Raw genomic sequence first — 12,100 nt, forward strand, 5'->3', positions numbered from 1 at the left:
AGCTGCTCAACATCACTAATTATTAGAGAAATGCAAATCAAAACTACAATGAGGTATCACCTCACACCAGTTAGAATGGGCCTCATCAGAAAATCTACAAACAACAAATGCTGGGGAGAGTGTGGAGAAAAGGGAACCCTCTTGCACTGTTGGTGGGAATGTAAACTGATACAGCCACTATGGAGAACTGTATGGAGGTTCCTTAAAAAACTAAAAATAGAATTACCATATGACCCAGCAATCCCACTACTGGGCATATACCCAGAGAAAACCGTAATTCAAAAAGACACATGCACCCCAATGTTCATTGCAGCACTATTTACAGTAGCCAGGTCATGGGAACAACCTAAATGTCCATCAACAGATGAATGGATAAAGAAGATGTGGTACATATATACAATGGAATATTACTCAGCCATAAAAGGGAACGAAATTGTGCCATTTGTAGAGACGTGGATGGACCTAGAGACTGTCATACAGAGTGAAGTAAGTCAGAAAGAGAAAATCAAATATTGTATATTAACGCATGTATGTGGAATCTAGAAAAATGGTACAGATGAACCAGTTTGCAAGGTAGAAATAGAGACACAGATGTAGAGAACAAACGTATGGACAGCAAGGGGGGAAAGTGGGGGGAGGGTGGTGGTGGTGGGATGAATTGGGAGATTGGAATTGGTATGTATACAGTAATATGTATAAAAGAGACATTAATAAGAATCTGCTGTATAAAAAAATAAAATAAAATTCAAAAAAACCCCCTTGCTTATGATTCATTATGCTTTCAGTGTTAATATAAGCTTTCTGGGACATAATTTAAACACGTTTTAACAGATAATAACAGGATTTTAAATTCTAAAATTGTTTTGTTCAGCCTGTTGATAGGAGCTATTACATCTTGCCACATATATAAGCAAAGCTACTTTTATTAATGTTGAACAAAGAAGAATGATCAGTATTGCATCTTTTCATTAAAACCTGGGTAATATACAAAGAAGAGTGCCTGTGGCTTTTTCCCTGTTTTCTTTCTTCTTTCTTTCTCTTTGTTCTTCTGACTGGAGTTCTTGGGCCTATGTCTTTTTTCCTGAGTTTTTTAGTGTCTGCTCTTGCTAGGTACTGTGTCCACTTATTAGACCTTTGTATTAGTCAGAGTTCTCCAGAGAAACAGAACCAACAGGATGTATATATGGAGAGAGAGAGGAGAGAAAGAGATTATAAGGAATTGGCTCACTCAGTTATGGACACTGAGAAGTTCCACAATCTGCAGTCCACAAGCTGGAGGCCCAGAAAGGCTGGTGGTGTGGTTCCAATCCGAGGCTGAAGGCCTGAGAATCAGGGGAGCTGATATATAAGTCCCCGTCTGAGTCCAAAGGCCTGAGAACCAGGAGAAGACCAAGGTCCCAGCTCACCAGTCACGCAGAGAGTTAATTCTCCCTTCATTCACCTCTTGGTCTATTCAGGCCCTCAGTGGATTAGGTGATGCCACCCACATTGGAGAGGGCATTTATTCAGTCCACTGATTTAATGCTAATGTCATCCAGAGACACCCTCACAGATACATCCAGAAATAATATTTAATCTAGGCACCCTGGGGCCCAGTCAAGTTGACACATAAAAGTAACCATCACAAGTTTGTTAATATTATTTATTGTATTCAGCACAGTTCCTGACACAGTAGGTACACGATAAATGCTTGAATGAATGTGGCTGCAGAGTTGTACACTGCTGCACCTTTGTAAACGACTTCAAACCACTCTTGCAGCTAAAGAGAAGGTGTAGGGGAGAGTTCTTTCCCCCAGCAAGAGTGGCAGTATGGAGGAGGCAGACCTTAGGTTAGAGTCAGTGCCCAAGTCAGAAGTTGTATGTTGTTAAAATTGCCCAAATCCCTTAATTTTTCCATAGCATAATGAGAGGCTCTTAAAAGAGACTTCTGGAAACAGAATGGCCAAAGAACTGTAGGTCTGCTTTTCCCATCTCATGCTCACTCCTTGGTATGTGCTCGTTAGTTTGCATTTCAGGGACATTGCCTACACTGTTTTAAGCCCCCTACTCACTACCACCAAGTGACATATAGTGAGATCCTGCTGAAAAACTGGTGTGTAGTGGTGAGAGAACATCACTTGTCAGGAGTCATGGGTCTTCCATTTGTTAGCTGTGACCTTGGGCAAGACTTAAGACTCAGAAATGATAATAGCAGTAGCAGAACCAGCTAATGTTTGTTGTGAATTTACTATGGCTAGCTGTAAATGCTAAAGATGGATTTCTCTTATTTAATCCTCATAACAATTTTATTAGGTAGATACTATTATAATTACCATTTTATAGATAGGGGTAATGGCACTGGTGCTAGCCCATAGTCACATGGATGGTCAACCTAGGATTTGAACTCAGCATTTTACTTCAGAGCCCCAGCTCTAAGCACTAAGTCATGTGCTTCGCAGGATTGTTATATTTAAGTTAGTTTAGGACATTTAAAGTTGTAGCCAGTGTTTACTAGATAGAAACTCTTCAATAAATCTTAGCTATTACCATATAGATTCTCAGCCCTATCAGACTTAATAACGCATTTTTATAACCAATAATTTGTATTCCATTTCTTTTCTATTCTTAAATGAAATTTGTAGATAATGTAACCTACATAAACACATAATTAAAGAAATCACTATAATATACACTTGCAATGTAAAGGAGAAATGAAAGTAATTTATAGTAAAATAACTATTTCAAAATGTAAATGTTTGGGCATGATTACACTAGAAGACAATATAGTCAGATGCTTATATTTACTTATAATGAATATTTGGATTTTTAAAAAGATCATCAGTAGCAATTTCATACTAGTAGTATTTGAAAACAAAAAAGTAGAGGTATGGTGGATGCTAGAATAAAAGCTATTAGGAGAAGCTAGAACAGTCTTATTTGTATATGGTCTTACCATAGTTCCTACATGAATGGCTAGAGATGCATTCAGAAATTGTATGGTATGTATGTTGTGTGGAACTATCCTTTCCTTTGCCGTACACCGAGCACCATTGGAATCCATCTGCTAAATGACAGTAATGTCCCGTTCTCATTGTGACAACCAAAAATGCCTCCATAGGGGCACCCACCCCTAGGGGGCGATATTAGTACCTTTGCGAGCACTACGTTAGAAAGTTATTAAATGTTTGTTGAGTGAAGAGTTGGCTTGAGAAGTCCATGGACTTAGCATTTGACATCTTGGAGCTTATGGTCTTTTTTGCTAATTATACATTGTATAATTACAGAGTAACATTGATTCCTGTAGACATCATACAAGTTATTGTGTACATTTTAGGGGGGAGAGAATAAAGTAAGTGATCCTTGAAGAATTAGAGGAGTATAGGAAGGCATCCTAAAGTAAAATTTTAATTTTAACTAAAGTTGATGTAGGAGTCTGCTGATATTGTATAGCAAATCAACTTGGTTATAAAATATTTTATTAGAAATTGTTTTTACCAGTGTTTGACCTGGGGTAGCATGCCATATTTAAGATTCATAAAGTAAGTTGACCACTTTTTAAAAAGTAAATAAATGATAAAAGTAAGCCTTGTTCTTTGCAGAAAAATTGAGAAATACAAAAAACCATACACATGGAAATAAAAAACTATGGTGACAAGTAATGTGAAAAATTTATTGGTGTTTTCTTCCAGGATTTACTCTATGAATATTTATTTTTTCTAAATGAGATATATATGTGTATATATATGTAATTTATTTTCTTGCTATATTTTTATTTTATATTATCGAATTATTTAAGAAATTTGCATTCAGTTTTGTGGACTAGATAATACATTTAAAAATGGCAGGGACTTCCCTGGTGGCGCAGTGGTTAAGAATCCACCTGCCAATGCAGGGGACACGGCTTCGATCCCTGGTCTGGGTAGATCCCACATGCCGCGGAGCAACTAAGCCCGTGCGCCACAACTACTGAGCCTGCGCTGTAGAGCGTGTGAGCCACAACTACTGAGCCTGTGCTCTAGAGCCCGTGCTCCGCAACAAGAGAAGCCACCGCAGTGAGAAGCCCACGCACTGCAACGAAGAGTAGCCCCCTGCTCGCCGCAACTAGAGAAAGCCCGCGCGCAGCAACAAAGATCCAACGCATCCAAAAAAAAAGGGCACAAAATTCTCAGAAGTTACGTATATGGTATTATCACCTACTTTTCACCTAACATCTTTTTCTGTCACACAGTATTCTTATAAAGGGTAATGCTCAGTGACTCCTTGAACAGATATAGCATGGTTTAAATAAATATTGCCTGGTTGGATATTTAGGTTGTTTCTATGTTTTAGATATGAATACATTTCTATTTGAAATGATTGTAATAAATTTTCATCTATAATAGTTTCCTTCAGATATATCCCTAAATGTGTAATTCTAGATAAAAAATCACATTTCTTTTTTAGAACTCTTGAAATGTATTGTTAAATTATGTTCTCAAAAGATTGAGCCAGTTTAAATTAGCACAACAGGTATATTGGTATGCCCACCAAATTGAATTTTTTGTTTGTCTAATAACCAGTTTTATAAGCTAAATATAGCATTGTTTTCATGTACCACTCTGATTGCTAGTGAAACTCAGCATTTTTTATATATTAATTGACCATTTGTTATTTTTTGTAAATTTGTCTTTTGTATTAATTTGTACTGTCTCTCTTTTAGTAATAAGTTATGTCATATTATACTATTTTCCCCAGATTTTATTTTATTTTTTTTTCCCCAGATTTTAAAACTTTAGTTCTTTATGATATTTTTGACATTTAGAAGTGTTAAAGTTTTTTAAACATACCAATTCAGTGTCATTTCTCAAACATGAATCATCTTTTTTCTTTTCATCTACTAATCCTTCAAGACCCAGTTCACATATCACTTTCTCTGAGGAGGCTTTTCTTGAATACTTCAGTTTACAGTAATAGGTATTAGATATTACACTTATTGTCTATACTTTTGATTTAGTACATGATCATATATATATATATATATTTCCTATTTATATGGTTTGCTACCAAGATCGTAAGGTCTCTGAGAACAGAGTTCATTTTTCTACTCTAGCGTTTACCTTGAGACTTTGTGTACTACAGGTATTGAATAAGTGAATTTTGATAATAATGAAATGACATTACATCATTAGTGCTCATGACAAACATTGGCAAGCATTTCCTCTTATATTATCTCCCTGGATCACAAGCAAATGATGTAGATAGGATAGGGATTTTCATTCTCATTTTTATGGATAGTTGATAGTTAATTTTCATTATGAATGTGAAAAAAGGTATGAGAAAGTAGCATAACTCTTCTTTTTAAAAACCAAATAAAAGAACAAACTCTTTTGTAGTAGAAGTATGTCATAATACTATGGTATTGCTTTCATGAATATGAAATGAACTATTAATATTCATGCCTAGTCTGAGAATTTATTTTTGTTTCTTTTGCAGTGCCATACAAATTATATTCCCGTCTGTGGATCAAATGGGGACACGTACCAAAATGAATGCTTCCTCAGAAGGGCTGCTTGTAAGCACCAGAAAGAGATAACAGTAGTAGCAAGGGGACCATGCTACTCTGGTATGTGTGATATTCTTCTGAAAAAATGTTAGAAATGGTTCTGCCATACTTGTAAGAGGAAGTTTCCAGTCAGAGGTTTATTCCCAAAACTGCTGTATGGATTGGTGATGATTATGTGGGGAATGGGGGAGCTCTTTTTTGCCTCCATTTCGCGTTGCTTTTTAACCCCAGGTAGTCTTGTACTGACTATGTTACTTCTCAGGACATTTTTAATGCTTAATGCTTTTTTTTGGTGGGGACTTTGCATATCTTTTGCCTTACGGTTTGAATATAAGACAGGATAAGGTTTGGGGTGGGAAATGCTATGGGATCCATTTTGTTGATTTTTATCTTGGGGGGTGGGGAAGGAGTGGGGAGTATCCATAGGAAGTCTTTAGTAGCATCCCAGGATGTGTCTCTGTCCAATCTCTTCTCTTTTTATATCTTCTCATTTCTGTTTGCTAGCCCTCGTCATCCACCTCCCCCAATTGTTTGTATTTACTTCCTTGTCTTTTCCTTCCTGAATTGGTAATGGTTAATTTTAGAAGGCATTAATATTAGTATCTTACTTGCGTTTGTATTTGGGGGCAGGGATGCAGAGTGAGGTATTGTAATAGAATTATTGTATGAAGGTTAGCAGTAAAGGTGGAGACTATTCTTATATGATACTCCATTTCCTTTCTTTCCCTGTATATTACAGTGCCTGTGTTTTTATTGGGGCTCCATTACATAAGCGTAATTGATTGATGGTCCATGTGGTTGATCTCAAATTCCAGGTACACTAATACCACATGACTCAAAGCCCCCACTCTGAACTGTGTGGTTGGTATTTCTGGTGTGGCCAGCCCCTGCCCTAAGAGTATTGAGTGTGGCTTGTCCCACCCTAAGGTCTGATGTGGTCAACACCCTTCCTAAACATCGACTGCCTTCCAGAAGCTGAGGGCGAAGGCCAAAACTCTCTTTGGGCAAGGCCAAATTCTTTTCCATACACTAAATAATTAGATGCTCTTAGGCCAATAGACTATCATTTGATATGGTTCTTATACACTTCTCTAAGTACATTATGTTTCACAGACTTGATTTAGTAACTAAAAAGGAATATGGCGTTCTTTATAATCCCAAATTAATTATGCATCCTTTATGAGAAGTTTAAGACACCAACTGCTTTGATAAGCAGTGAATATTAAGCATTGGGAGGCAGAGTGGAAAGAGCTGGAAAGAGCACTGCACTAGGGTTACAAGACTTGACTTTAAAGTAACTCCAGCTCTTGTTTACTGTATGACCTTACACAAGTCACTTAGCTGCTTTGAGCCCCAGTTACATACCTAAATTGTTAGATGGATGTCATCTCCTGGGGTTAAGTGAGAATTGAATGAGCTAAGCTATAAGGTGCTATATTGATTTTGTTATCTTCTGGCTGGGGCCAGAGTTGTTCATGTCATTTGGTCTGGTGTTGGTCCTATTCCCTGTGCTAGGAACAACATTCTCCTTTGCTTATTTGAGAACTTTTTTATGCTTTAAGATTGAGCTTAAGCCTTTTCTACTCTGTGAAATCTTTCTTCTCTGGTATCTCCTGGCAGAATTTATTCACACTTTGTGCATATCTCTATGTAAATATCGTACTGTATTTCATTTATCCAACACATCTGCCTTTGGCCAGATCCTGTTTCTCAACAGGAAAGTACTATGTCCTGTCTAGGGAGGTATATCATAATCCCAGGGTTGGGGCAGGGGAAGGCGTGTGTCCAGTGAAAATATGATTGACAAGAAGAACTCAACCTCATTATCAGAATAGTCACAGTATATTTAATTTATTTCACAATTTTAAATGACCCTTAAGGAAGGTATGAGATATTATATTTATTAAAATTGGACATTAGTTGGAAAAAAGATTGGGAGTGAGTAAGTATGTCATGCACTGGAACTGTCTTATTTATCAGTTTATATCTACCTTTTACTTATTATGTGTATGTTGTCTAACACATAATAAGTACCCAGTCAATGTATATGGAATAGAAGGGACAAAGAGAGTTTTCCTAAGAAAAGTTTGGTAATAAAAATACTTTTGAGTTCCCTTTTTCCTTGTCTTTTTTTCTGCTCTTTTACTCTTTCTTTTCCTCTTTACTTTCTCAGAGAAGATATAATTTTTTTATGGTTGATCAATCAAAATGAATACAATGTAAGACTTTGTATAAAATCCCATGAAGAGTTGAAGTGGATGCTACATAAAATATGCATTTTTTTTCCAGTTCTTCCTGTTTCTACCACGTTTGGGACTTTTATTACAGTCTGCAGGAGATTGAAGGGAAGGGGGGAAGGGAGCGATATTGTTGAGGGTGTCTCCTACTCTGGAGAACTATTTGAAGAACTGGAATGGATTCTCTAGGAAATCCTCCTCCCTAGAAAGTGCTGGGTAAAGTGTTTAGTTCATCACTTGCCATCTCTGTTCCACACTTATGATACTGCACCATTGCCCTCTTTTCAACATGCTCTGCGCCATATGTTGGTTCTTTTAGGATTATAAAATACATATTTTAAATTAATTACATTTTACTCTGGCTTCTTGCTGGTAACTTTGAGGGAGGCTCTTTAATTTGACTAGTAACAAGTTTCTCACCTACACCTTGGTGAGATTCCCTCTGGTGAGGTTTCCTAGAGGAAGTTAATTTCATCAGTAATATGAAAACCTCAACCTTGAGGTTCTTTCCTTCTAAACCTTGGGGCTTTTCATATCTTTTGGCTTTTGGCTGTTATCCACAGATTTAATGAAGAAGATTTTTGGAGCAAGACCCAAAGCTCTTTTCCTCCCTTTTTAATAAAAGCAGTTTATTCTTTATTCCTTTCAAGCTTTAACAAAATTAAAAATTTCTTCTACCTTTTAAGTGAGTTATTTAAAGTTATTTCTATTTAGCCATTTACTTTATAATATTTATTGGTTTTTACTCTGTACAAGGCACCTGGGTATTTCCTGAATGGGCTACAAAGATGTATGAGGTATGGATTATGTATGTCCAAGTAATTTATATTTGAAGAAAGGTACAAAATAAGTATATAAGAATAAACTGTTAGATACCCAGAAAAAATGAGAAAAGGGGCTACATGAGAATGGATATCACAGTTTTATTTTTGATAAGAAATTTTACTATTTGATAAGATGAGATTTCCAGGAAAAGTATTCATATTCATTCTTTTTCTTCTCAGATAATGGTTCTGGATCTGGAGAGGGAGGTAAGTTTCAAATACCCGTTAAAAAGCATTTTTTTCTTTCACTTTTTAAAAACAGCTCTATTGAGATAAAATTCACATACCATGCAGTTTGCCCATTGAAAGTATGTAATTCAGTGGCTTTTAGTATATTCACAAAATTGTACATTCATCACCACAGCCAACTTTAGAACATTTTCATTACCCCTGAAAGAAACCCTGTACCCCTCAGCTGTCACCCCCAATCCCTCTATCCCCCTTAGCCCTTAGCATTCTTTTTTTCCTGCATTTATTTTTCATTATAGGTTTGTTGTCAGACAAAGGGGAAATGTTGCTCCTGTTAAACTGAAGTTACACCAAGGTACCCTCTCCTTAGGATCATCCCCAGATGATTTTAGCTTGGACCAGAGTATATAACACTCTCCCATCCCTTGCTTACAAATTTTTGCTCATAAGGAATTTTCAAGGTACAATATTTAAAAACTGTTTGAAAAACTAATATTTGGTAATTCAGTTTACTCTGAATTATTAGAATTGAGAATGACTGATCTATTTCATGGTCTAATGAGGCAGTAATTCTTAATGAGTATCCACTGTATGCAAAGTAAGTTTGAGGTGCTCTGGGGATGCACTAAAAGAAAAAACATACTCTGGTAAAATTCACACTTATGCAAATGAAAACTACAGTTGTGATCCTTTCAGTACTATCTGAAACCTTATTCCACCCTTCTACATTTCATAGAATCCTAACATTTTAGAGTTGGAAGGGACTTTGAAGGTCACCTAGAGAGTAGAAGAACTGTTCTGAGAAAGAATTTCAAGGATGACAGTTTGACCTTAAAAAAAAAAAAAAGATTTAAACTGTCCAACAATAGAATTTAATTTAAATGGACATGTTCAAGCAGAAACTTCGTGATCATGTGTGAAGGATGAGATCATAAATTCTGGATCTTAGAGCTGGAAAGGACTTTAAAGGATTATGTGGTCCAGCCCCTGTGGTCAGATATTCAGTTAGGAAACTGTCATTGTTACTATATTAAAGAAGTGGAAGTTGATCTCCAGATTTGCTTATATGGTACAAATACTGGATATCTTGCCCTGAGGATGTTGGTTGTTGGCAATTGTTTTTTAGGGAGTATGAGTTAGAAAGGCTAAGTGGTTTGCTCAGATTAATATACAAACTTTAGTGAGTTCATGGTGGCTGTATGATTTCTAGATCTCATTATGTTTCTGAGGCCTTAGAAATACTTAGGATTATGCTCCCTGGAATTGTTTTGGGAGTATTCATTAGAATTTGGGGAGGATTTCTACTTAAAGTGTAGGCAGACACACAAAATGGCAAGTTTGGTAATAGTACCAAACAGGCACTTAGGTTTGTGTGCTTTCCTTATAACATCTTCTCTGCTGATTGACACCCCTTCAATAAGGTGTGCTTTCCCAAACCAGACTGGGAAATCCCTTGAGTAAACTGTAATCCCTAAATTGGCTTCAGAACTGATCTCCCTGCCCAGTTTGCGGTTATCAGGGTAGGATCCACTCTAGTTAAGACCCAGAAGTGTAGGGTTCCCTAAATGTGGGATATGAGCTGAGTTGGGGGCTGGTGGTATGCACTGTTTTTTTGTGCTGGGTCATGGGAGACGCGTACCCTTCTGTATTCTGGGTGTTGTTGGCTGTGCTAGGTGGTAAAGTAGAAAAGGGCAAGTCCTTTGTAAATAGACCCCTTTCCTTTTTAAAATTTGGAGATAATTTTTAAGGCAGGTGTGAAACTGATGTGAGGAAAAGGTAGTGGTTAGACTCTGCTTTGTTTAATCACTTATTTGCTAACCAGGATTGCACAGGCTATTTCGATAGGGTAATCACTGGACTAAATTTATTGCTCATGTTTTTTTTTCCTCTCTCTTATTTAATGTTATGGTAATTCTTTTAAAGAATCAACAAAATCTAGCATACTGTTCCACTGTACATAGGTTAAGGGATTATTTTTCTAGCCCCAATACTTTTTTTTTTCACAGAATATGTTGTACTCTGTATTGTCAACATTTTTGGACTCAAGCATTGATAGATTTTTGGAACTGATTTTTTTCAAGAGCTTGGGTACATTTTCCCCAGAAATAGGATAATGGCTGCTGAAAACATGAAGCATATCTGGAAAGGATCCCAACTTTTGGTTGAAAATTTAATTTTTCTTTTTAAACAGATGAGGAAGGGTCAGGGGCAGAAGTTCACAGAAAACACTCCAAGTGTGGACCTTGCAAGTATAAAGCTGAGTGTGATGAAGATGCGGAAAATGTTGGGTGAGTTGATTGAGGGAAGGGGATAAACTTACTTGGAGGTTAATTATCAGCATTATTATATTATAGAAAGGTATCATCTAATTTGCTTCTGTGTATTTTGTGCGTGCCTTCTATGTCTTTTTTGTTTAATGCTCGTCTATTGGCTTTTAAATTGATATAATACTATAGCTATTTAAGTGTTTTAGAATGGAAATCCATTTATAATTTTTTTCATTTTACCGCTGCCTTTTTTTCACTGATAGTTTTGCATTTTTTTAAAAAATTTATTTATTTATGGCTGTGTTGGGTCTTTGTTTCTGTGCGAGGGCTTTCTCTAGTTGCGGCAAGTGGGGGCCACTCTTCATCGCGGTGCGCGGGCCTCTCACTATCGCGGCCTCTCTTTTTGCGGAGCACAGGCTCCAGACGCGCAGGCTCAGTAATTGTGGCTCACGGACCTAGTTGCTCCGCGGCATGTGGGATCTTCCCAGACCAGGGCTCGAACCCGTGTTCCCTGCATTGGCAGGCAGATTCTCAACCACTGCGCCACCAGAGAAGCCCAGTTTTACATATTTTATACCAAGTGCTAATTTTATTCATCAGAATTGCTCTTATTTGGAATTATCTTACTATTATATTTTTAACTAGTATCAATGATAAATAGTTTTTCTTTTTCTTAACTTGCATTTTTATACACAAACTTTTCATGTATTTCAGTGCATTAAGAAAAATTCAAAACATTCAAAATTTTAGAGATAGTAAGTAAATATTACATAATAAGTAAAAATTATTTCTGGAAATCTCAGCTGCACTGATTGACATTTTGTTTTATTTTCTCACTCATGTTCAGCCTTCACTAAGGTGGGTTTTGTAGCTGGACAGCATTGTTTGTCCAATTTCCTGTGCACACCCTGTGAGAAGGGTGTTGTTTGGTGGAGTAGTAACAATATAGACCTCATCAACACAGTCATGTTTGTTTCTTCCTTTCATCAGGTTCCTGTTTGTTTATTCCCAGTCTCAACCTTCTTTCATTTCTCTGTGGTGCTTGCTTTTTGCATAGGTGAT

The 12,100-nt window shown here is 36.7% G+C and overlaps 1 protein-coding gene across 2 annotated transcripts in view; it reads left to right on the plus strand.

Annotated features, from left to right (window-relative positions):
* Positions 1-12,100, plus strand: part of TMEFF1 (transmembrane protein with EGF like and two follistatin like domains 1) — a 94,458-nt gene that overhangs the window by 38,230 nt on the left and 44,128 nt on the right. For both annotated transcript variants that reach the window (XM_057548692.1, XM_057548693.1), the window contains exons 3-5: positions 5,452-5,581; positions 8,763-8,789; positions 10,963-11,059. In XM_057548692.1, coding sequence (XP_057404675.1) covers positions 5,452-5,581; positions 8,763-8,789; positions 10,963-11,059 — 254 coding nt within the window. The remainder of the gene's footprint in view (positions 1-5,451; positions 5,582-8,762; positions 8,790-10,962; positions 11,060-12,100) is intronic.

The sequence above is a fragment of the Balaenoptera acutorostrata genome, chromosome 6, assembly GCF_949987535.1.
Source record: "Balaenoptera acutorostrata chromosome 6, mBalAcu1.1, whole genome shotgun sequence".
In the NCBI taxonomy this organism is placed as follows: Eukaryota; Metazoa; Chordata; class Mammalia; order Artiodactyla; family Balaenopteridae; genus Balaenoptera; species Balaenoptera acutorostrata.